This window comes from Odontomachus brunneus, unplaced genomic scaffold (genome assembly GCF_010583005.1).
Source record: "Odontomachus brunneus isolate Ranch 3 - 2012 unplaced genomic scaffold, Obru_v1 Obru_scaffold_063, whole genome shotgun sequence".
NCBI lineage: Eukaryota > Metazoa > Arthropoda > Insecta > Hymenoptera > Formicidae > Odontomachus > Odontomachus brunneus.
The window spans coordinates 1,049,590-1,076,319 of NW_022639513.1; the positions used below are offsets into that span (position 1 = coordinate 1,049,590).

The 26,730-nt window shown below is 45.7% G+C and overlaps 2 protein-coding genes across 12 annotated transcripts in view; one reads left to right on the forward strand and one right to left on the reverse strand.

The window, feature by feature from the left end:
• Positions 1–26,730, reverse strand: part of LOC116846335 (heterogeneous nuclear ribonucleoprotein K) — a 137,744-nt gene that overhangs the window by 27,792 nt on the left and 83,222 nt on the right. For 10 of the 11 annotated variants that reach the window (XM_032820033.1, XM_032820029.1, XM_032820032.1 and 7 more), the window contains 2 exons: positions 19,026–19,098; positions 18,356–18,478 (listed from right to left, as the gene is read on the reverse strand). In XM_032820033.1, coding sequence (XP_032675924.1) covers positions 18,356–18,478; positions 19,026–19,098 — 196 coding nt within the window. The remainder of the gene's footprint in view (positions 1–18,355; positions 18,479–19,025; positions 19,099–26,730) is intronic. The other variant, XM_032820040.1, reaches the window with a different exon arrangement.
• LOC116846342 (cytochrome b5-like) lies at positions 72–1,079 on the forward strand. The gene has a single exon (XM_032820050.1). It carries the CDS (start codon positions 155–157, stop codon positions 548–550), a length of 396 nt encoding a protein of 131 aa, XP_032675941.1. The 5' UTR covers positions 72–154; the 3' UTR covers positions 551–1,079.

The following is a 26,730-nucleotide window of genomic DNA, read 5'->3' on the forward strand; positions in this document are numbered from 1 at the left end:
TATATTCATCTCAACTCGTTCTACATTCCCACTTAATGTGATAAAGAGTTTGAGACACCCTGTATATATATACACATATTCATGTATATGTATTCCCCTTTTCCCCAGATCGCAATTGTAACAAGAAGAAGCAGAGAATCTACGTCGACGAGACATGGCGCCGCAGAAACAATACACCAGGAGCGAAGTGGCGAATAACAACGACGCGGACAAGGTCCTACTGATCTTACACGACAAAGTATACAACGTTCACAGTTTTCTCAACGAGCATCCGGGCGGTGAGGAAGTCTTAAACGACCACAAAGGCGTAGACGGCTCTGAGGACTTCAATGACGTCGGTCACTCGAACGACGCCTTGGATCTGATGAAGAAGTACCAGGTCGGTGAGGTCGTCGAATCAGAAAGGTTGAACCAGCCGATGAAGAAGGGCTGGGTGGCGGGATACAACAAAAAGACGCCGGAAAAATACGTCCAAGGACCTGGTGTACCCTTCTATCTGCTCGCCGGTGGGATTGTGTTCATATTGGCTCTTTACTACTACCTATTTTAAAACAATCGTCCATTCTTACGTACGCGTAATCGTGATGGCACTGTAGGTGCGAGAAAATGTGATAAATGGACGGTGGATGACAGAACGTTCTCGCGCCGTTTCGTCCTCGACCGACGAAACGCACATCGCGACAATGCTTGCTTCTCGCAATCGCGATTGCTTCTCGAGACGGCAATTGTCCATACACAGAGAGAGAACTGTCATGATTGCTAAAACCACATTCTTTATGATTAAGGCAAACATTTCTGCGAATTCAAGTTGTGGCTGTTACATGTCCATCTATGCGGTTCTTACGGCTAATTTTTATGATATATATAATATTCAATTAGTATAGTTGCGTTAATTGCAACAACATTGCCGTCCCTCTGTTATGCTCTACAGAACGAGTACTATGGTTAAGAGATCCGTATATCAAACTTGGCTGCACCATAATAGCATTGAGAATTCTATTATGTAGAATTCTGGTATGTACTCAAGCACTGACGACTATGGGCAAGCAATAAAGAAGACCAATGTACCACTTCCAGAATACTATGGTTTCTACACTGAGAGAATAAATATCTAAGAAATAAAAATATCTAAGAAATACTTATTCGGATGGTACCTGTAATATTTACTTATATTAGTGTAAAATATTTTTCTTATATTAGTGTAAAAAAAAAATATATATATATATATATTTGTGTTAGAAAAAATATATTTCCTAATATATATTTCGTTAAAACCTTAGTTTTTCATAAAAGCTATTGTTTATCTCATTCAAATGAAAAAATTAGATTTGAGCAAATATGTGTGTGTTATCAGTGCCCGAATAAATATGTTTTGCTTCTTAGATATTTCTTCTCTCAGTGTACGACCTTTATAGACATGGGCGAGAAGTGACATTAATATTTTGTCGCGACAACCACATTTAGTTAGGTGATGTCCCTCTAGTGTTTCCTCCGTCTTATACGTCTTCTACGCGACGAATCCGTCACAAGTAATGTCCAGTTTTTCTTTACGAAAATGTTGATTTTTATAAGAATTAAGAGAGAAAAGTATACGCAAATTAAAATCAATGATTCTATAAAAATTTGTAAAAATATATAATTATTTTATACTTATGTATGCATGTTTATGCGAATGTATCGATATCCTTTTTCACAAGATCGACCGAGAGACGGCGGTTTTTGTCAAAATCACGGGAAACTTTCGCACGAATCGAGCCGACTTCACCGTCGAATCAAGAGCGTTCTTATGTAAGTAACAGAGTTTATCATTGCGGATGGAGATCTTACCCGCCGTCGAACGAATTTTTACCGGACGCAATCGCCGCGAATCGCTTTAGTGCGAGACACTTGGCGAAATTTACATGTGAATCACAACAAATAAATAAAAAAGGAAAAGACCCTGCGCGACAATCTCGCGATGATTGCACCACGGCGGAAATAAGATATTCAAACTGACAAAAGTTTGCTTCCACGGCTGTTCTAAAGGGGAATTTTTACGAAACATTTATGAGAAAATTACATGCGTTAATGACGAATTCGAGCACTAGTGCGCACCGGTGCATACTAAGACCGTTTTTATATTTAAGATCGTGTTAAGTTCGCCAACGAATGCTCCGTAACCAGTGCAACTGTTTGTACAGCATCTAAAGATGAATGTAAGACAATTTTAAATATAAGATAAACATAGCTGAAATACAAGAACAGACTATGAATCGATCTTAGTGTGCATTGCTACGCACTAGTGCTTCCAATCGAATTCGCCATAAATGTAGAGAGATATCTCGAGTTATGAAACGTACATGTGCTTTTTTTTTTATCAGTCCTCATGACCTATACCGAATATTATTCAATTGGTCAATCCTCAGACGACTTTCTTATCTATAAGAGATAATGTTATCAATTTGCAGAGATCTTAATTATATCACTATCAATTAGTGTTTACCTTTTAAATTATCGCAAGTAAACATTGCTCGTACGCGAGCTCAAAAACTTCTGCCTTTTCAAAAGTTACTGTAAGATTCTACAAGAGAATATTGCGCTTAGAATTTTTTCCTTTAGATTTCAGGAGAACCTTCTCGAGGCCACATACAGGAGTGAAAGTTTCTAGGATTCAGAGGACTCAGCTAAGAATGAGATTATATTTTTTAGAGTGTAAATCTATCTGGCCTTTCTGTGTACATTTTTCCTCTCTCTTCCCGTTCGATTACCCGTGAAGAGGCGTGCGGATCGATGAGCAATAGCGATCGGACTAATTGGAACAGTCGGGGACGTTAATGAAGGAGACCGTGTGTCAGTGTTAATTGGAGCATAAGAATTTAACAACACACATACGCGAAGTTCAGAAAAAGAAGGGGAGCGTGGGAAGAGCGACGAGATCTAAATGACCACCATGTGCATGTCGATGACGAATATGGTCGTGCCATGAGTGTTAATTGTGACAATTGTATGTTCGCGCGCGTGGTAAGAAACGCTTATTTAAATAAGGCTACGTAAGCAGTTATTTCAACGTCCTTTCGGCGCGGCTAGCAACGTGCTGTTTCGTTCACTCGGTAGGCAGACTGGCAGAGCAGGTAAGTAGACGTACAATGTGCCACGCGTAATTGTCGTGCCCATCGACGCTAATTGTAGCGCTCGACGCGGATGTTACTTGGCCGTCCACGTGCCGGCGCTTACACGTTCGCCGGCTCGAGATCCATCGCTTTCAAACGGACAAACGGTAGAAAGTGGTCGCATTGTTGCACTGGTCCGCACGACTTCTCCGTTGGCAGCTCGACGTGCGTGTTTGCGTGCGCTCGCGCGGATGCTACGCGAGTCGCGCGTGACATATGTGGAAAACCGCATATCCTTCCTGTCAACCGTCGGCCATCTGCTTTCCATACCGACTTCCGGCGCCAGTAGAAACTTTGAAACACATTCAACCCTCTGCGCGCGCTTCTCGAGCGGCCGGGGAGTTCCCTGCGACTCTCCATCATTCTCCTTCTTTCGCGGTGTGTTCGGGGCATACGTGTGTTTGTCTGTCTGTCCGTGTGCATATATCCGTTCTGCACACCTTCGTTTCTTTCTCCGCGAGCCCTTTGACGCCGTGCAAAGGATGACACTCTCTCTCTCTCTCTCCTTCGGCGTGATGATGGTCCTACGCGCGTCGCAAACACTACTCATCGCGCACGAACCGCGACGTTGGCATTGTCTTGCTATTTTACCCACGACGTTGTAATGTAGCCGCGGTTCTTTGAGTAGAGAATCGCGCGAAGTGGTCGACAACCGACTCGAAAGTAACAACCGGGTGACAACGGGCGCGCTAATTAAGTTGAGACACTCGAATTAGGTCTCGCGGTGATTTAAATATGAATAACCTGACCCAGCCCCGTTTTGCATGGTACAACTGAGAGAAACGCGTTTAGCATCCACGACGCAGTCGATTCGAGACGTTTCTTGTCGTCTTCTTCCTCCTCCTCCTCCTCCTCCTCCTCCTCGTTCCTCGACTCCTCAATAACGGCAAAGGATCGTTTACATTTAGAGGCCGCGGCAGAGATGCGATTTTTTCTTGTTTCTATTTGCCGACCTCTCCACGCCGTCCCTCTCTTTACGAGGAAGCGGAAACTCGATACGAAGCCCGATGCCTTTGAAGGGCCATGATTCCATCGTGCTCTCTCTCGCTCTTTTCGATTCTCTCTCTTCCTCTCCAACCCCTTCCTACTCCATCCTCTTTCCTTGCACAAACGTAGCACTGACGTGAGCGCCGACGAGCGTAAATTTTTCAAAGGACCTAATGTTCGCCATCACCCCCGAGAAACTGTCGCGCGACTCAGTCGAAAAGCCGCGAGAAGCGAGTTCTCCGCCGCCAATTGCGAATTCCGCGAGATCAGCGAGCCATTAAGCCGTGTCGCGACTACGACACGGATCGACAAGTGCAGTTAAGAGGACGTTGCTGGTCGATGCAAATAGACGATACCGCGATGATGATTTAAAGCTCAGCGCTTTCCGTTGAACGAGAGGAAGGCAGGCGCAAAAACACTGTAAGGGCGACCCGGTCGTTTCGCACCGGAAAGAATGGAAGGAAAAGTAAGGTACCTGAAGAAAGAGAACAGACGAGAAGGCGCGGGGGCAAATGGGACGAGGGAGAGATTCTCAAACGGACGTAACGAGTTCCCGACAGTTTCCCGGCTGCTTCTTGCTGCACTTCTGCTGCACCTAACCTCCCCTCTCTTCCTTTGCCCCTCTTCCTCCTCTCATCTTTCTCATCCTTCTGTTCCGGTAGCTCGAGAAGCAGTCATTTTTCCAATCCCCCCTCTCTCTCTCTCTCTCTCTCTCTCACTCTCTCTCCCTGCTTTCTCTGTCTTTCGCTCTTTGATAAAGCACTTTAGCGAAGCGTCGTAACAAGATGCTATTTTCCTCGTTGGCGACGAGAGAATAAACCGTGATAACGTCGGTGTAACAGCGTACACAGGTTGGACAAAGGGGTGGCGAGCGCAAAGGGCGAAACAAAATACTCGGAGTCCGCGTCTTAAGGCGTTACTCTGGCGCGCGCGCGCGAAAATAAGGGACACGATAAATATTCCGGTAAACGGGCCGGGGCAGTCCCGCCGCGCCTTCGAGGACGGCGATATTTCATGCGCGCGAGATGAGCGCGCGGCACGCACGCGGATTTATGCGCTCGTCGTTCCGAAATTGTTTTTCTCTCTCCTCGCGCGCCTTCGCGAGGAATGTCGGTCCAAGTGCGCGACCACGCGAGTGCAGCGCGGCGATACGAGGCAGATGAATTCGATAAAAAGTTAATCACACGCGGGATAAATAACAAATGCACGATCTCCTCGTGCTGCGAGCTCAGCGTGCATTGGGAGTCCCGCGACTAACAGTCTTAGAAAGTTCACTCATCAAATATAATCGCAACCTTGGTTATTGCGCGCCAAACACCATTGCGTCTCTCTCATCTTTATTATCTTGATGTATAATGCAGATCGATCTAATTCGAAAAGAACTGCACCTTCCTCTCGCGAAAGCACGGCGTCATCTCGCTTTTGTTGTGCCTCTTATAATACCAAAAAGAGATTGTTACCTCGTGAATAAGGAAAGAATAGAGAATAAGGTCGCGACGTGCAGAACAGGCTGTGTATGGCGCGAATCAACGGGAAATTTAGAGATTCCGCTCACGTCGGAAAGGTGGCACGATGGTGCAGCGGATGCGCGTGTGGTGGACGTCACGTTCGACGAGTCGCGTCAACGTTTTCGCGCGCGGATGATGCGGGCGGAGGAAGATCGATCGTCGAAAAATTATGGCGCGGTCGGAGTCGCACTGTTGGAGCGGCGAAGTACTTGAAGTTTTCAGAACGTGGGTAAGTAGAAAAAAATGGAACAGGGTGGCATATAGGTGGGAGAAGCCGAATAATGGGTGCCAGCCATTGGTTGTGCACACAGCTCTTCCTGAGAGCTGTTTTAACGAACTCCAGACGGCATCGTCGACGAACAAGAGAACGGAGGGAGAAGAAACGCTGAGGAGCCCGTTTCTCCGGCTGCGAAATCGCGGCTTGACGCGAGGGGCCCTGAACAGACACGAGTCCAGGACGATTCAGCGTGACTGCACGATCACCACCTTTTTCCGCAGCGCAACTATCGTTCCGTTGATGTCTCAACGTTCTCATATCCGGCTCACAGTCCGGATGAGGATAATGATGATCAAAGGAGAACGACCACGTGGTGGAACTCGTCCGCCCTCGGAGCAGGCGGGCTCCTCGCGGACAGTTTAATATCGCTAAAAGCTTTTTAATAAACAGTCTTAGAGCCCGCGCGCGCGCGCGCGACGAATGTGCACCGACGAGTTTGTCGCGCGTGCGCGCGCACGTGTATGCGGCACGCACGTACACACGCGGGACGAATCGCCTCTATGCGAGATTCCCGTGGGAGAGGCTTGGCGGCGGGGAGGGCTGCAGAGGGGAAGGCAGGAAGAATAAAGTGACGCGGAAGCGAGGAAGTATCGCGGAAATTCGCCTTTCGTAACCCGGCGCAAGGACGGCGGACGCGATATATGAAAATGTAGTATTGTAGAGAGAGAGAGAGAGAGAGAAAGAAAGGCAGGGAGGAAAAATGGAGGTGGAGGAGGAGGACAGGCGAAAAGGACATTTGCGGGGTGGCGAAAGCGAAGGAGTAGACGGGAGGGAAGGGGGAGCTGTTTATTTTACAGAGTGAAGCTAAGACGCACGATATTGTCCCCCCAGCAAAGTGGCCGGGTTCTATTTTTGAGGTCCCTCCTCACCCCCCCCCTTCAGCGCCCCTTTGTATTCGCCACTCCGTTTCTTTTCGCTCATGCACCCCTTCGCCGGTCGTTTTCCGCGAACAGCATAAATTTCCGCCGGTGAAGTACGGCGCAATGACACGCGAGCTCTCGTTCGCTTATTTTTCTCCCTGCACCCTTCCGCCGCGCAGAGTCAGGCACGAGAACCCTTATCACGGGGGTAATTCGATAATCGCGTCGCACCTCTCGGGAGGCAATAAGGGATTAATATCGGAGAATGCGTTTCGATCGGGGAAAGACGAAGCGCAACGTTCTTGCCTGACGGGACGAAAAAGGATGGTTCGAGGCGACCGTCATCATAGCCATCGTCATCGGGAGACATGTGAGACCTGCGCGTCGTGACGTGCGATCATTGACGTGCGTCGGGGCGATGAGAAAAGGAAAGAATCGCCGCTGCGCAAAATTTCATCGAACGAAGCTCCTCTCTCTCGACACAGGGCGCCATTTAAAATTAAAATCTGACGCGCCGAGAGAAAGAAAGGGCACGAAGGGGGAGAGCACAGAGGGAAGCGCTGCAAAACTCGCTCCTCTCGACAGACATGGAAAGTGTACATAATAAAAGCTTCCGGATCAATTTTCTCCCGAGCCAAAAAATTCACCCTGTCTAGCCTATTCTCCTCGATAGCCCCGAGCGCGACTTAAAAACGAAAGGGACTGTATAACCTCGTTTTCCTCTTTTTCTTTTCCATCATTTTCGCGACTTTCCAATCGCTCTCGTCCGGCAGATGGACTCGGCGAATTGACGCTAGTTCTCCTAGGGACGTGTCGATAAAAATGTGATTTTTGTCCGTGGAAAATCGCGAGGTAATCCGCCAGGTATAAAATTTCATCGGCGCATTCCCTATTACGAGTTAAACTGTCATCGCGCCGCCTCCGAAATTGCAGTGGGTTACTTAAAAATGCAACTTCGGAGGCGAGATATAAATTCCGATCCTGAACAATTGTAGAGATCTTCGGGTCTGCGATTTTTCGAGTTATCTGAATCAGGCGATTAAAGCGAGGAGAAGTGTCTCTCCGAAGTGTTCGAATTTCAACCTAAATTCTTGGATATATAAACCTAATTTTATATAAATCTAATTCTCGGCTTTATAAGTTTAAGTTTATAAATATATATCCACGCGAGATTGAACTTTGAAATTAGAAGCGAATCTCGAAGTCCAAAGTTCATTCGGGTTCGATTGGTATCGCGGGAATAGATACCGCTTAGCGTTCCTCCTTACGGACGTCTAAACTAAACGATAGGATCGGCAATGTCCGATAAAACGGCCGTTAAAGGAACAGCGCCGGCCATTCCCCCCGGCGTCTTATCCGCCGACGGCGACGAAGGGTTGGAGAGCTCTGTTTTCTGCCGGTTTCATTTTCGTTCGTTCTTTCGCGTCCGCACTTTGCACGTGGCGACAAACTGAGAACGACGAGTCGATCGAAAATAATATCTCCGCGACAATGAAGATAACGCCGTAATTGTCTCAGTTGTTTGAATTACAGATAAAATTTATCGAATATGTGCTTCAAGATACGGCCGCGACTGCTATGAATTATCTGCGCTGATATTTGCAGCGTAACGTCCGTATGAAAAGACCGGGGCGACACGTGGTGAAAGAAGCAACGGAGGGAATTCAGATGTGGCAGCTGAGAGGTTCCTTTGAAATAGGGACAGTTAGGCCAGGACTTAATAGTCGCTGCTCGAAACTCAAGCAAGACGCTCTCGGATTGGAATTCAGAATTAAATCAGGGTTTTTCAGCTGGATTGCAGTCACAAATATAATGTCACGCATAACGTAATTTCAACAAAAAACTCTGATACAACTAGAAATTCAAATCCGAGTATCTCACGTGAGATACAAATTTCGAGTAAGGACTATTAATCATAAGGTCACATATATCATACACCGAGGGGATTTTATGGTGAAAATCAAGATTTCGTAGCCGAGAGGTAGATCAACATTTCGCACTTATTGACTATCCTTTTATTCCAAATGCTATTTATATCGTATTATTAAGAAATTTTTTTGCGTTTCTAGCGAAATTTACCAGTGAAACGTAGAAAAAATTGAAAATAATTCAAATGAAAAAATAAAATTATAACATCTATATGTGTATAATTTGTTTAAGAAACTAACTCGAAATCCGAGTTGGGGAGACCGGGGCTACTTGGCCACCGGGGTAAAAGTTGGCAAAATCAATTATTTCTACTCTTCTTCAACAGATTTCAGAATCAAGCAAGCAGGGATTTCAAAGCCATCTATCACACGTTTAAAAACTTGCTCGCTTAATTTTGTAACTTGTTAGAAAACATTGGAAACAAGCGGTTTTGCCAATTTATCCTGCTAGCCAATTAGCTCTCCTATCTCACATCAGCCGAGCCTCAGCGATATCAGCGAAATGGTGGATCTTTTGCCCGAATCAGCCGATGGTGCTGAGCTATTTTCTCGCGTGCGCAATGAGAAAGAGAGAGAAGCGAAGATTATTCGCGACGTCGACGTTCCGCCGGTCGACGTAATGGAGAAGCGGAAGAGGATACGCGTGTTTGAAAACCATCCTCCCGTACGTGTGTATGTATAGCCGCGGCCAAAGCAAATACAGCTTCTCTTTTTCTTCAGCGGGTCTATTCCTCATTTTTCTCCGCAGTTTCCTCCCCCCGGCCCGCTTCCAACCCGTTCCTCGTGCGCGCCGCTTTAATAAACAGTTTATAAATCTCAGCGCAAACTCCACTTTTTGAGTCCACTTCCGCGTTTGCTCGCACAGTCTATTCTCGACGCGAGCAAACAGACGAACCCGTGCTCTGCCGTGCACGCTGCTCCTCGCTCGCCTCCAGCTCCACAGTTAATGTTCCAAAGTTTCGTCCGATAGCTCTCGATAGTACTTTTATTTAAAGTTACAATACACGGGAAAAGTTTTATATTAAATCTTCTTTAAAAAAAAAATACCTTCACACACACACAATTAACGGGTAAACGGAGCTTTCACGAGAGCCTGTATTAGCATTAAAAAAAAAAGAGAAAAGCAAACTAAAAAACATCCTTGACGAATGACGTAACACAACGAGAAGGATCACGAAGGGCCCAAACGCAGCGTGAGACTCGCGGTTCGATATTTGGTGTCAACGACTGATTAAGCGAGATTCGCGGGTTAGAACAAGAAGAAAAGTAAAGCGAACGCGAATTGCCAATTGATAAATCTACGTACGTACCCATCATCGTGGATGAGAATCCCGTAAGAGACAGAACTCCGCGAAATCCTCCGGAAACAGAGCGCGCACCGAGAGAACGCGTGCCGTTCATCGAGGTTAAAGAGACGACTGGAAGACACGATGCGCGAGGAGAACCTCGCGAGCGCACGTACAAACGACTACTGCAAAGGTGGCAGAGGTTCGCGGAGCCGTCATGCGCCCCTGGCTCGATTTCGGTCGCTGTCGCGACTCCGCCTCATTCAACCACGAGGGGGCTTCGCCGCCGCTCCGCTCGTTTCCGCTTCCGCCGCGCGATGCGCCCGGTTAAGTCGCCCTTGGGACCAGCCGTTGTCTCGGTCTGATTGTAAATCGCGAGAATATTCGCTGGTTAAACGACAGGAACCTGTTCCGCGGATCCGCGATCTCGTCTGAGGGGGAGTCCCGCGGGGCAGTGCCGCGGTTGCAGATTGCCTATTGGTTGATTTTTCTTTCTCGTCTCCGACCAGAGTTGCCTAGCACGTTCCGCTCTACTCGTTAATCAAATTCTCATGTGCCTGCTAGTTTCGTAGCTGCGATACGGATTCTCACGGATTTCGCTGCGCGACAGCGAGTCGCGAATTTCTGGTTTGCTACGAAAGCGGCATGCAAAACGCGACATTGGGCACACCGCGAGCAAGTTCGCCGGATCAGCTGCGGAGGGACGAGTTGCTGTTGCTGCTGCTGCTGCTGCTGCTGCTGCTGCTGCTGCTGCCGCTGCAGCAATGCCTTCAAAGGGCAGGGGGGAACGGGAGACTAAGGTGCTCGTGCGTGGACACTGCGCGCTCGCCGCGCAGAGCGTCGTCGAGTTTAGGGACTAGAAGCTACACCTGGCGTGGCAGCTGTTCGGAACCGTCCGTTACCAGGTTCGACAGCACCTGTTCGGGGATTGCGTGCCGCGCGGACCTTCCAGAAAGGGCCCATAGCAACACATATTGCCCGCGTACACTCTCGCCAGCGCGGTAAAACGACCAACGACGACGACGACGACAATTAGGAGCCTAGGACCGGTATTCACAGTCCGATCTTTATATTTAAGAATGTCTTGAGGAAACACTACTGAAAGGAATAACTCAGATATACTCCGTAGCCAGTGAAATAATACGTAGAATATGAAGATGAACTCGAGACAATTTTAAATGTAAACCACACTAGAAGGGAAACCGTTCTTCTCTCTCTTTTCTCAAATTATAGACGCTCGATTTGCGTTGTGGAGTGAGAACGAGTGGAATTTTTCCCGTTTTTCCCAGGGATTATTTTTACGTCAAGACAGAATCGAAACGTCAAAAGAGCATGTAGAAACATGTACTCGCCGTTGCTCATTATCGAGAAATGCGAGGGATGCGAGGGTTTCCACTCCCAGTGGAATATGCGCGGCAAACATTTTGATACTTTAATTAATCGTACAGTTCAATCGGGAGAGAGGCTGGATGAAATATTCCGCGGGCATCAAAGAGACGCGGTTCTTGCCCGCGACGATCAAATATCGCGGTTGTTTGAGCCGCGTTTAGCGCGTGCCGCCGTCACATTTATAGAAACACACGCCATTTATTTCGACCGCCGTCGCGGTGTATTTGCATACGGAGCCCGAATCGCGATAGCAATTAATTTGCAAATAAATACGACGCTTGCGCGGATCAATCCAGCGTTATCTGCAACGAGTTGTCCGTCAGACAGCGCGATGTATCTCTCTCTCTCTCTCTCTCTCGCAATTGAAAATATTTGCGCGTAAATTGGTTTTGTCTCCACCTCTCCTTCCTCTCTTGTCTCTTCTCGCGTGTTTTAACGTACGCTCTCTCACCGACGTAAGAAAAAGAATATCGTTTGTTTGTTGCGCAGTTTCCGGTTCACGTGACAGAAAAGGTCGTGCATAAACATCAGACGACCGGCGTGTGCGCGCGCGCGCGTGTGGAAAACCACATAGACGTAATTTTGCAGTCTGCGGTGCAACGTTTTGTTCCCCTCGACTTTCCGTCTTACTCTCTCAGTTCGCCTCTCATGCCTCGTGCAACGAACGCGCGCTGTAGACAAAACGGCGTCAGCGGATAATAAAGGCATCGCGTGTGCATAATTATCTGCCGTACCTTCCTGGAATTAATTTCGAGCTTCGTTGGAAGAGCTTTTTTCACTCGCCCCTGTCCGTTAACTCAGTGCATCGCCCTCTCTCGTTCGCCTATTTAAACGCACGAAACTTGCGCCGACTACTTGAACGAAGCGAAGCGAGGAAACATTGCGACAAGAAGAAGAAGAAGAAGAAGAAGTCAGATGCCGCGTAGAAACGCCTTGAGAAAACTTTCCACGCGACTGTACCTTCATTCTTTCGGCAAAATCAGCCTCAGGCGTCGTAATAATAAGCTTTTATCGATATATAAACTTCGAGATATCGCGAATTTCAAATCGCGACACGCCACAAGCAAACGCATACCTGTTGCGAATGATTCTCTGGGAGTTGTCAGAGCAACCTTCATGATCTTTGTGTGATTAATGACGCAAGTGCGGCACGCGACCTCAATGACGCATCGACGCGAGGCGAGGATCATTGCGCGACGCAATGGCGTTCAGCAGAAGTCGGTGTTTAACGCCTATTGCGCCTTTGATTGCTATTTTCCCGCATCTATTTAAAGTGCACTCCAATCACAGAGAATAACTGCGAAAATTGACACGAACAATCAGAAAATATTACATAAAAATAACCTGTAAGAGCGGATCATTGGATCTAAACGCGTAAAAAGGCTGAACGTATAGCTTTAGGACTCCTGGCTATTTGTCGTGGCCATCTCTTGCTTTATGACGTCGGAAGCGAGAAAACACACGCTACAAAATACGCAGAAATAAAAAGATATGTTCACAAGATGACACTTGCAATCGATCAAGCAGCTTTCTTTTTACTTCGACAATCAATAAATAATCGTAAAATTAAAGTGACAGAATCATGAGAAAAGTGAAAATAGGTTGCTTGTCACATTAATTTTCACAGTAATTTATTGATTTATTGATTGTTGGAGGAAAAGAAAAACGTTCAGACTATTTTATAGACTTGCTCGATCGATTGTGTCATTTCACGGAGATATATCTTCTGAAATATTTCCACGTATTTCGCAGGAATTCTTATTTTTTCACTTCTGACATCATCGATCAAGAATTCTACGGCGAATAGCCGGGAGCCTTAACCAATTGAATGTGCGGCGTTGTAACAATATGCTAATGACATTAAAGGACAGTTAACAAGAGTTTATTGCGCGCTGGCTTCTGCGGCCATCGCGACGCGCGGATACGCATTTTCTGCATCGCGTATGTGCATATCGTGCGATCGTGGACATGTCGACGAGCAGCGGACACACGTTGCTACCGCATGCTAGAATGCACTTGGCCGATGACACGCAGCACGCCACGTGTGGTTAGCACGCGACGAGCTGCATTAAGCGCTTGATGATTAGCCACCAAGCGAACATATGGCTTCCTCCTCGTGTACGCTCGAATGTGCGCTCGATGCGACACCCGTGTATGACCAAACGCCACCACTAGGTGTGCGACTTAGTCCGGAGGGCTAAGAAGAACCACCCTTTCGCGCAAAAGTGTTCTTCGCGAGTCGAGAACGTGCCTCGATCTAGCGTCACCGTGTCAATCTTACTGTTCCGAGTCGAAATTTTGCTTCTACATCAATCCTGGTAAATTTCATCAAACTTAAAGGATCAATGAAGAGAATCTGAAGATCTGAAGAGATCTAAGGAGGAGATAACACCGTTATTCTACCTTGATGCAGGAGGTGCAAATAGTAGCTTATTGCCATTTTTTTTACGTGGCAAAATCTTGGAAAATCACTCGTTCAAGAGAGCATTAAAATATTTTATTTAATATTATTTAATATAACATATTCAATTTAATGTTTTTAATATTAGTAATAAAGAGCATATTAATGCAGCTTAACATTCGGTTATCTCAATATATTCTGTCTGCAATTTATTTGTATTATTAATTTCAGTCAGCATTATATTAATTACTTAACTTATTCATTAAATAGAGTATGTGACTGAGAAAAATATTAAATAATTAAATGAAGATTGATGGGGTTAAAAATGGGTAAGTACTAGTTGACGAATAACAGAAGATTTATGAAGCTACTGAATTACTTGTCTAGTGATAAACTATGAATTCTTGAATTTGAATACCATTTGAATGCGATAAATATGAGTGTAATCTTATTAAGGGACTCAACGTTGCTGAATCTCGTTTAATATACTTAGAGTTGCTGTAAAGTTTACGTACATCGGTCTATCGGGGATTATATTTCATGCAAAATATTGCAGGAGCCTCTGTATATTTAATCGGACTGTCAGCGACGTCGCGTTAATTAACGTGTGTGTGTGTTTTTTTTATCAACTTGTATCTACACGAGAGTCAGTGTTACAAACTGGTATCCGGAGTGTCATAACGGTGTATCCAGTAGTAGGATGCTGCATTGGGAATCCAGGATGGAGAACGTAAGCTACGATATTTCATATATTTCCGGATTCAACGGCACAATAGTGTCGCGCGCGCGATGTCAATATATATCAGATATATATTTCATATATATGTCCTGTACTTTTTTCCAACACGAATAAAAAATAAAAAGAGATTAAGACAAAGTCAAATTTATTATTCAACTTAATCTTATATATATATATATATATTTTTTTTTTTTTTTTTGAGATAGTCGAACGTTAAGTAACTTTCAAGTCCTTTTTTAAAGAAAATTCAACGGGAAGAACGTGGTAATAAATGACCATTATTCCAAGCTTGACAGAATTTGCAAGGTTAATTTGAAACTAAAATTTCGACACTTCGGATGATTGTTCGACGGTGAAACGCGTCGAGCATTTTATTTATATGTATACCTGGCTGCTGCCCCGAATCGCTAGCATTTTTATCGGACGGTCTGGCCAGCCGCTTTGAAACGGACACAATGAATCTGCGGTGTATCATCGAGAAACTTTTGCAAAATTAAACGGCCGAGTAGGAGATCAAAGTTTTATTCCAATTGACAGGATGCATTGCGCTCTCTGGATTTTTCGCGATGCAACAACGTTTGCTGCGTGTTTCTCGCTCCTTTCCTCTCCTTTCTTCTCTGTCTGTTTTTTATATTTATACATTGCAGAAGTGTATCGCTTTATGGACGGAATGACAAAAAATCTATATACAAGAGAGGGAGAGAAACGATATATCCATAATGATTAGCAGCCAACACAGCTCGCTGCATCGTTTATTACGCGATCTTGGACAAACCGCGCGCGTAAAGACCATTAAAGACCGACTCGGATTTGCATCGATTCGACGGTTTGCTCATCCGCCGGCTCCACGCCGTCGATTTCCCTTTCTCCCAACCCCCGGATCCTTTTGAAGGTTCAAAGTGTACCATCGTGTTCGCATTATACTCACAGATGCAAGCGCATTCGAGCCTCGTGTCATCGCCTTGCGTCATGCATATTTCTCCCTCTCGCATCTCGTATTCCTTTCACATTCTTCGATCGTCGTTATCAAGGAGCATTCGGGCCTATCAGTCATTCTATTTGCATAGACCTCGTACCGTCAGGAGTACCGTTTCGATAGCGCGCACAGAAGAATGTTACGCGAGCAAGGTTGCGAACGAACGCGGATACTTTTTAGCAAAGTCAGCCGTATTTAATCCTAGATCCGCGCAATGTGTCATTGCCAGCCTGCACACGTTACATGATAAAACATCAAGATAATTGTAAATTAATTCATTATACATTGGATGTTCAGATATCAAATAACTGAAAGTGGTTAATCCTTAGTTATCCCAAGACCCCCTCCCTCCCTTTGCCACTGTGAAAATTTAGTCCGAGTTGTGGTGATCTTTAATAGGACTTCATTGGGGTGACACACACAGCTCAACGTCGTGAATTAGAATTGAATGCGAGGACTACCAGGCGACTGAAAAGCCGAAAGTTAATTACGGGCGATAAGCTCCTCTCGCGAGCGAACAACCACGCTCGCAGCCGGACAATCGATAAATTTCGATCGCCCACAATTCGCCATCGTTTCGTGCATTGTCCGGCGAGAAATACGTCGGGCAGAAATACGTGCGTGCGCGCTAACGCATTGTATCGGCCCGTGCCACAATAATTCGCGCGGCAAATAGCCGCGCGCATTCGCTCGGCTTGCCGTGGCGGGAAATTCGCAGAGAATCGCGGATCTAACGAAGTCGATTGGGGGTCGCGTACATTACGCGCGTATTACGACGGTCCTCGGCAGTTTTCGTTCGACAAACGTCACGAAGAAGAGACGTCTCTCGCTCCACTCGACGTGGCGCCACGCGCGTTGGAAAGGATGAAAAAAATAGAACCCGGGACAATTTCGCGCGCGCGCACGAGATCGTACTCGCGCGGAATAATAAATAACCGTTCAATCCTTACCTCGCCTCGCCTCTCACGGAGAGGACGACGACGGGAAAGCCGCGAGCGCGGCGATCGGGAGAGCGCGCGTTTTCTGGCAGTTAAACGGGATCCCCTATGACAGGAAAAAAAGCGCGCCGGAATCCCGCGTTCGGAATCAATAAAGTTACCCCCCTACCACAGGTCCCGGGAGTCGAAATAAAACGACTTGGCGATGTCGCCGAGTGGTGGTGCCGTGTCTTCCGTTCCCCGTTCGTATCCGCGGGGGTGGAGGACCCACCCCCGCGCTCGTCTCCCCTTGACGCGCGGCGGTTGCTTTTATTATCTACGTTATGTGCGTCATATACGGCTGCTTACACACAGGAAAATACATACTGCATTCGAGTGAATGTTGCCTGTTTCAAGTATCTCACGAGTTGATATACCTACATCCGTGGATCTATCACAAATTCATCGCAAGCGTCAAATTTGTTCAGAGCGCATGTCCTGAATCCTAATAAGTCTAGCGTTTCCGTGTCAATCTAATTAAAACAAACATTCGGTTTGCTCACTGCACCGAGACAGAAAAATGTCTAAAGTCAGAAAAATAATAAAAATAAAAAATATACGTATGCATGGGAGGCCACGAATTTTCACTTGTTCCGCGTAAAATTTCACCGAAAGAAACGTTCAGGGCGAGTCGAACGATGAAAATATTACGCGTGATCGCGGCTCACGATGACTGATCGATGATCAAACGCGAGGTTTCGAGCTCCCTCGCCGGTTTATCTTGACTTTTTCCCGCGCGCCGCACCGACGGTGTTTCGAAACTCGATTGCTCTTGCCCCTCGAGCAATACGTTTAAATGTATTACCTGACGCAGCAGTTAACTAAACTCTAATGGACTAATTATCCCGGCAGCTCTTCACCGAGGGAGGATGTTAAGACTGACGAAATTACGAATAAGTTTTCGGTAAATTTCCAAACAACGTTATTCAGCGCCGATATACTAGGCGCCACATGGAGGTTCGTTAAATTCGTTTGCAAATGAGAACGTAAAATAATGACAATGCGCACTCTTTCTGCGGGGAATTGCGCGGCGAATAAAATTTCTCGCGAATTTATAAAGCCAGCTGGTGAACCGACAGAATACGGAAATAACGATAGAAAACGGAAATCGCGTAAAGTGTAAAAATACGCCTGAAAAATGTTCTATCTTCAATTCCGTTTCACCAGTGACGCACGACAATCGTTTTAATTAGTCTCACTGCGTTCAGAAGACGATCCTACAGCGCTGAGTGTCGCCAAAAATTGGCACATTCGCAAATACGGCGTTGTCTCGCGCGAGGAGATCGCACCGGCTCTCAAAGTATCGACCTCTCCGACACACATACGTCAGTGACAAAATCGTCGAGCACGAGATGAAGGGAAGGGAGAGAGCGAAAAGAAGGACGAGGCCGTGCAGAAAGTCACAGCACTCCAAGACTCGACTGAAGCACTCACCGATTCGAGGCGGGACAAAAGCTCGGTCGGCTACGTTCAGTTTTGTTTCTCGCGAACGCGGAAACGTAACGAGCCACTTGGCCACGTTGCATATTTCAGAACGGGCTGGCAAACTAGCCAGCCAGCCAGCCAGCCCTTCGCTGGAAAACCCGGACGGGTATGGAGCTTGTTATGTAAAATCGAGGCTATGGTGTTTGGGGAGAGATCGCTAATTAAAAAAGAATTAATTGTCCAACGTCAAGCGTGTCTTCTTTTTTCATCCTTTTTTTCCTTCTTACGCGTTGACACGTTATTTCACGTTTTCAGGTCGCTGCGTTCTATACGAAATCCCGCGAGTGTCGTTAACTAATACCGTCGGTACGCGGCCGGCTTTTCGCGAGAGACGCAAGAAACGCGTCGAACGTCTTACGAGTCGCGCGGTTAATTATTGAGAAAGTGACTCACCTCGCGCAGCTCCTTGATCTTCAGGCCGCCTTTGCCGATGATGCATCCCGCTTGGCTCTGATGCACCAACATACGTACGTCGATCTCGTCGCTACCATGACGGGAACCGTTCTGAAACCGTGTCTACAATAAATCGTGGAAATCTCAATGCATCAGCCGACTCCACTGTGACCCGCGTCGGACGGGCATGACTTTGTCGCGGTCGCGAAAAAAGCGCGCGGAAATATTGAATTTCTCGAGGTGAAGGCTCACTCAAGACTCGAGTGAGTGAGAACCCACTCGCGGAGCGACAGCGGAAACACACCGGCACTCGGAATCGCCAGAGCGAATGTTTAGCTGGAACTCAGAGGGGACTTTTAATCCGTGCGAGTGAGCGTTTCGATCGATTAGAGCGAATTTGTTTGTGCGAAACGGCGAAGTGCACTGGACTCGCTCTTCAATTTCGAATGGAAACATTCACTCGGCAATTCAGAGCGGAGAATACACGAGCAGAAAAGTCGCTCGAATTCGAGCGACTCGGTCTGTCGGTCGTTCTACTTCTCCAGTCTTGAGGGAGGAAGGAAACCAGAGAGTACGAAGTTGTTACGTGCAAACGATCGAAGGGTCGACAAAAAAAAAAAGGAAAGAAAAAGGGGAGAGGGATTAACGAGATTAAAACTCGGAAACTTACCTCCTCTAGATTAGGTACGACCTCGTTCAACACTTGCAGAACAGTGGGCAGGTCCGAGCTGATGGTGAGCACCCTAGAATCAGAAGGAGCCCGAGGATTATCTTGGTCTCGGCGGCAGCGGCGTTTTGCGATTCTCGCGTACGTGCTATTGACCATATGCAGTCCTGTGCGAATGAGACACGTCTCGTGCGTATGAGATGCGTACGCATGTATTACATCAACCCAGATACGATACCACCCCGCGCGCGAGCGCGCTTTACTTCGGTGTTACCCGTTAGAGCAGGGCGTTTGGAACAGCGTTTCCGGCGAAATTCCAACGCGAAACTCCGATGGAGCAGTGGAGAGAGTAAGAGAGTAGAGTAGAATAGAGAGAGAGAGAGAGAGAGAGAGAGAGAGAGAGAGAGAGGAGAGAGAGAGAGTAGGTAAGTGAGTGAATGAGAGAGAGAGAGAGAGAGGGGGGAAGGGAGAGCAATTAAATGCACGCGGGTCGATCGGATGCCGCGCGCTTTGCTACATTGCATTAGTCACAGCATTTAGATACATTATGAATGTTTATTATATTCCGCGAGGCCGCGTTCACATACCTCATATTGAACTCGACGGTTAACACAGTTACGACGATACTGACATTTAACGACAAATAATATCACGCGCCAACAATGGCTGCATTAAAATCCGACAAAGCTCTAATGACGCCAGTGTATGTCACTCGATAATTCGCGCCACTTGGCCGCGAGAGCGCGCGCATGCGATTATCGCGGCGCGAATACCGCAAACCAAACGCCATTATGTTCCTATCAATTCTAACGGGGACGTGCGACCGCCGAATTAACAGCACTCTTTGTTAATAACTGCATACGACGGCTTCACGTGTCGAAGTCTCGTTGTCGATGAATCTTTCATCGCAACGACGACACAAATTCAGGGTCTCTCTCTCTCTTTCTTTTTTCTCTCTCTCTTTCTCTCTCTCTCTCTCTCTCTCTCTCTCTCTCTCTCTCTCTCTCTCTCTCTCTCTCTCTCGTCTTTGACTCGTCGTGCGTTTTTGACACTAAGTCACAAAACAGTTTGGACGTACTTCGAGCACTGAAGTTATGGGGCGCATCAAAATGTTAAAATTGTGAGACACTGCTGACGCATTTGCGTAGAAATCGACAGTACAGAGTGCGAAAATAAATGTAAGATAACGTGACGACATGTTAATACGTATCAATACACTCTACTATCATTTCGACTTCTGTCACAACCGATTTATATACAAATGCGTCAGCAGCGCTGCAATTCTGGTGCTCGAAATGTGTCCAAACCCCGTCTTGTGACTCAGTGCATCCTCTGAATTTCTTGGAGTAAAATTCTACTGGGAAAGCGGCGCGACACAACCGAGTCGCTCGAATTCGAGTGACTTCTCACTTATAAGAACAAATTCTCACTCCAAATCGAGTCGAACGAACGTTTCCGCTCCGGATTGAAGAGTGAACTGGGCAACTACGCTGAGAAAAGGACTTGAAAATTTAATTGCCGGATATAAAGTTGTGATCTCTGTGAAACACAGTTTATTTTTATACAAAATGAAATTCATCTCTGCGAATAAACTTTATATCCCGTAAAAGAATATTCCTGTATTTTTTTTCTCAATGTATTATGGAATTGTTCGGAACGAATCAATATACAACTCCGTTATCCCCTAGATTTCTATTGTGTTTTTAGCGCTCAGAAAAACAGCATTATACTGCTAACAAAGGCGATTACTCGGTTTACTTTGCTTTTTTTAAGCTTTTTTTATTCGAATATTTCAATATTGGAAAAAGAATATTTTCTCGATAACTTTTAAAATATATTCATCACAAAAGAATTTGAAAAAAATTTATTATTATATATTCAAACAGAGGATTTTTTTTCTTTATAGGAATATTGTAAAACTTTATCGAAGAAAAAGTCGATTCAACTTTGTGTACTCAAGCAAATCAAATTTTCTTTTATCTAATATTCTTGACGAATCTACTACGATTTAGAATGTATATTGAATAAATTTGCTGCTTATGACAAATTTATGACAGATTTTCCGGTATATGAATTATGAAATACTTGAAACATTTACTTGAACGTAGTGTATATTTTTCCGCGTGTGTAAGGAAAACAAAATTATTCCGATCGAAGAATCCATTTCAACAATTCCATAAAAGCTTCCCTGCTAATGAGTTCCGCCGTTCCGCAGGGACAGATTCAGCCCAATCTACTGAAACATTCACTCGTTCACAGAATAAGAATTCACTTGAGTGAGACATTCACACTTGCTCGCTTTGGGTGACATTTGTCACTCGTCTCAGGTATGATTTCGCCCCAGAAAATTCAGAGTGGACAAGATAGGGCCTAGCCGACTCGGCGCGCTAAAAGGGTTAACCTTTATTAGTTTCACGACGAATACCCGAAGTTAGCCGCGCAGACTAGTATAGTCGGCATTAGTAGTCGGTGAATCGCGCTCCGTAAAAGATGATAGCGCAGTTTTCGAGAACCGCAGAGCGGCTCGCGTGCAGCAATCGCGAACCGGCGATCGACCGTGAGAGCTCGGGCTGGATTCACCCCCTCGGCAACGCGAATGCGGTATTTTCCCGACCTACATCCGTCCAGCTTCAATCGCATCGCTCGCGATCACAATGACCGTATTTACGAGCGTCCATCGGATTGTCGTCGAAAAACAGGACCGGTAATGTGCGATCCAATTCGCCGCCGGGGTATACGTCCTCTTCTCGCGCGCCGCGATCGCCTTTCTTCCCGGCTGAATCGTCGCCGGGAAGGAAACGACGAGACATGAAATCCCGAGAATATCGTCCTCCTTTCCTCTTGTCTCTCGATATTAACATTATCAATAATCCCGTCGTCCCGGCGTCGCACGCGGTGATGGAAGTGTACACAGTTTCTCCATTTTATCAGCTCGCGATCCGCGAGCCTACGAGAGAGCACGCTTCCGTTTGCAGCGGCGCGAAGAAATGGTTTTAATTTTCACAAATTTGCGAGAATATCAGGGGGAAAGCTCTCACGTGTCAATAATTTTATTCGCTTCACCGATATACTTCGTGCGTTCGATCTTTGAAAGGAGGACGACAGTTCGAGTTCTTTCGACCCCGCGACTTTAATAAACACGCCTAAGATTTCCCGATTATTGTCTCTCCCCCGATCGAAAACAAACACGGAACTTTTCCGGGCGATGACCGGCGCGAATCCATCCCGGCTAAAACGGTTCTCCTTTCCCTCTGTTTCTCTCTCTCTCTCTCTCTCTCTTACATATGCTGTTTCTCTCTCTCACTCTCTCTCTCTTTTTCCTCCCTCCTCGTCGTCCACTTCCGTTTTCCTTCCTCGTTGCAACGAACTGTGCCGCGCATCTTCTATTCGACCGGGAACCTAATGTTGCGCACGTTCCGTTTCTCTATGGCAAAGTTCCGTCGTTTCCGCGACGGAAAAGCGTCCGCTCGCTAACTTTCCGAGTCGAAATTTTAGCCCTTTATTCTCTTTCGACCTAAACTTACTAACGTCTGTACATTCTAAAGGACCAGTGTATGTTTAACGTACATGTGGAAACTGGAGTCCTACTTAGCGCCTCTAAATGGCAGAAAACACAGGAAATGCCACTTGTAGGTTCTAAAGAGGACAAAGTTAGCACACTGGAAAACAAACATGTAAAAAATAAAAAAAAAAAAATTTATTCGGTGGTTACTAATATACTTATTTAACTTTGACATAAAATATTTGCCAAATAAAAAAATATACATTTTTTTTTTAAATCTCAACTTCTGACAACAATTGTTCATTTCATTTAAATGAAATGAACTTGTCCCAAATGATGATCACTCTGATATTTATACATCTTTAATCTATCCATCAATAGCTGCAATTTTATCAAAAAATAATTTAAAATTTTAAATGCTACAAAATAGGACTAAAAGCTTGACTGCTCTCTTTATTTGTAAGATATAAAGTTTATTCGCAGAAACAAACTTCATTTCACAAAAGTGAACTTTATATCCCGCAAATAAATGTTCAAGTATTTCAGTGCATGTATTATTAGTAAAACAATATATATATATATATATATAAAATTTATTTTTTAGATATCCTTTTTTCTCTGTAAAGATTAATACTTTAAGGCGCATAATTCATGGAACATTCTAGTAATTTTTTTTTAATGAAATATTGTCAAAAACACTCTAAATAACACATTTATAAGATTTCAACTGCCCGATCCTAAGTGGTCCCTATTGCTACCAGTGATACTTAAAGGGTTAAGTGGAATCAAGAGAGGTCAAAAGAAATAGACAGGTTTCGGAGTATTAAAGTAGTCACTGAATGGAATATTGAGGCCAGAAATAGGGTGAAGATTTCGACTCAGGTTAACGCACGTATCAAATAACATTCGAACACCGCGCTGGATCGTTGGGAAGGATCTCCTCCTAAACGCGCAGCGATCGATCGGACAAACGACGGTCTCGCGATGACTCTCGCGTTACCTTCCTTCGCACGCAATCCTGTGTGCTTAAAGGCGTAAAGGCCTTCATTACAGTGTGTTAATTACACTGACTCGTATATGACACGTGCACTGCTAGGAATCGGCGACGCTCCCGATCGAGGAAATTGCCAGCACCAGCTACTAGTTCTCCTACTTAACCCATCACGTGAACAAAAACAAGACGTGTTTTGCACCGGTCAACTGCGGACTATTGACGGCGGAGCGATCTGGTGAGAGAAATCGAGCTCGTAGACGCGCGCAAGTTGATCGGTATATACTAATCGGCAATACTAATCTAACCTAGGAGTCACGACGACGTTATCGTGCGGACAATTACGGGGTTTAGTTGGTTGACTGGTATGGTCGAAAGTCATCCCTTCAAGACAACTGCAGGGTGTCGGGCGTATGCGATCGTTTGCAGAAAGGTTGCGACACTTTTTCTAACAAGCTTACACAATACAATAATATTGTAAGTTACTTTTATACACATATCTCAATATTTCAAAATCACATATTTAAATATCTCGTATTTGCATATAAAAATTTGACAGCTCTCTCAATACTGAAACTCGTGCATAGAGATGTCGTTGAATTCGCTAAACTGTCCAGAAACTTGCTTGAAAAGAGAAATGTCGCGACTTTTATACAAAACGACCGTACAAACCGAGAGACTCGCGAGAGGCTTCGGCTGACTTATCGTGGCATATCGGTGTATGACGTACTATCGTTTCACGCTGCTAAGGGAGGGAAAAGGAGAAAGAGACACCGTGGAGACTAACGGCGGTCAAGCACGGGTGTCTCTTCATCGGACTTGGTAGCGCATAAAGCGTCGAAGGGTAATCGATCGAACAATTCAAGGCCCGACGGTCGAGTGTCTTATGGGAACCGCGCGCGGTACCCGTGAGTCACGTGAAATGACACATCTGGCAGGAATTCGGTCATCTATATGTGATACGTCGTCTTGCCGGGAGCGATCGAGCGGTAACGCCGACCGACGTGCGAATAACATCGCCGTTTCCTTTGTATTATCGCACGAAAGGTCCAGGGATGAGTTAATCGAGTTTCGAGTTACTAAGTCGCTAACAGGACACGAATTGTTTAATGAAGTCTGCCAACACGTCGAATACCGCTGATCGACGCGTATAATATTAGAGCGCGTTTCTCATTAAGTTACATGCAAAGTGTAATTAATTGCAACTGAGCAATCGATTGCACGTTGCCGATGGAGAGTCCGTAAAACGAAGCGGAAGATAGATACGAGTATACCTTAACTCTGCTTCTGCACACGGAGAAAATGTAGTAAAAATTGAAACAAAACTTTTGTAATTGTTTGTTCCTTTTAAATAAAGGAATTTAGATTTAAATGAACACGTCATTAATACTCACCGAATAAATATTTCTTATCTTCCAGATATTTCTTTCTCTCAGTGTATAATAATTTATACTACAATTCCACAGTCTAGCTTAAAAAAAAAAACCGTTGCAAAGAGAGAAAGAGAGATAATTTTGCCGCAATTTTTACTACAATATTTTCTCCGTGTACAATTCTGATTAAAGTGAGACCTCAGAATTTCCGGAGGGCGTACCTAGAAGAAACAAATAAATAAAGTAAATAAATAGACCTCGCTCTGGCCGACCGACGTCGTATCGAGCATATAGAGATCCCGCCGAACATGGTCGCGCGGGGGTCATACGGGATCTTCTTCTTCTTTAGCTTCGCAACCCCTTTCGCGGCGCGAAATTCCGGCGAGATTTCCGGCCGGGTCGTATCCAGCCGCGAATAGAAATCGCATTAAGGACTTCCTCGAGGGTCTCAGTCGCCGGCGGTAAAAAAATTTATAGCCGCCGACGCGGGCGTCCCAGGACGAAGATCAGTTTCCCGCTTAACACCTGCGTGTGCATGCGTGCGTGTGCGTATGTACGCGACATAATTGCCCGGAGCAGGAGGAGAGGAACGACCGCGGCGAGGACTGCAGTGGATCAAGACACGCGCGACTATGTATCTCGCGATTATGTAGCGAAGAGAGGAGGTGCAAACGAATGGCCGAACGAGCGCAACAATCGAACGCAAGGTTTATTGTTGCGGGCTGCGACTTCGCGCCATCGTCAATGATGTGGTCTCCTCTCCCGACGAGATTCGTCGTAAGCACGTAGTGTTAATTCACATAGCAAAGCACACCGCGTCGGTAATGACTTTCGACTCGACAAGTTAATCCGTCACGCCGGAGTGTAACCTCTAATGACGGGACAACGAGCAACCACATGTACATATATATCCTGGGGTCAAATATCTAAAAGGTATTTTGTCGCGTTGAAAGCGTCAGTGTTCCGGCTCAACCGTTTTTCCGGCTCCGCGACGAAGAACGACGCGCGTGCAAAAGTATTAATCTCATTCGAGACACTTTCCGACGTTAACGTAATTTTTGAATATTTTCAACGCGATAACAACACCTTGAGTCACAACCCTTAACACTGAACCGGCCCTAAGGCCACGTGCGTCACATACCACATATTAGCTTCCGTGTTAGCCACATATTACAGACACCGTTAAGAACATATCCCCGACATCGTACGTGTGTGTATATACGTGTGTGGGTGTCGAGTGATATCGCACACGTCTTATTACGTGACGCTTACGCAGGATAAACCAAAAACTAAAACGAGAAGGATAGCATGTGAGAAAGTAAAAAGAAATCAAAGAAAAATCAAAGACAGAGAGAGAGAGTGTGCGTATATGTGTGTGTGTGTGTGTGTGTGTGTGTATGTGTGGGTGTGTGGGTGAATGGAAACTGAGAGAGAAATTTTAGTTTAGTCGATATTAGTTACAATTCAAGTGATTGCAAACGATCTCAGCCAAGCTTCGCGACCGTACACGCTGATTAAGACACATGAATTCGCGAGATTTTCGTCGGACAAAATTGAATTAAAAAGCGATCTGATTCGCGGAAAGGTGCAAAACGAATGAGACGGAGTGAGACCGAGTGAGACGTTGCGTTTCGACGCGCGACGGCAATGCTCAAGCGACTCGCTTGCAACCGCGTGCCAACGACAGGTGCAGTCGCGGAGCTGCATCCACTACGGCGACGCTTTCACTCACACGGCTATGGTCTCTTGTCCGCCAAAGTCACTCGAGGAAAACGCGCCGCTCTCGGGGATGTTGGAGCATAAATCGCTCGCGATCTCGAAAAAAAAAAAAAAAAAAAAAAA

Excerpts from the sequence above, each read along its gene's own strand:
- LOC116846342 (XM_032820050.1), top strand. The coding sequence starts at position 155 with ATGGCGCCGCAGAAACAATACACCAGGAGCGAAGTGGCGAATAACAAC.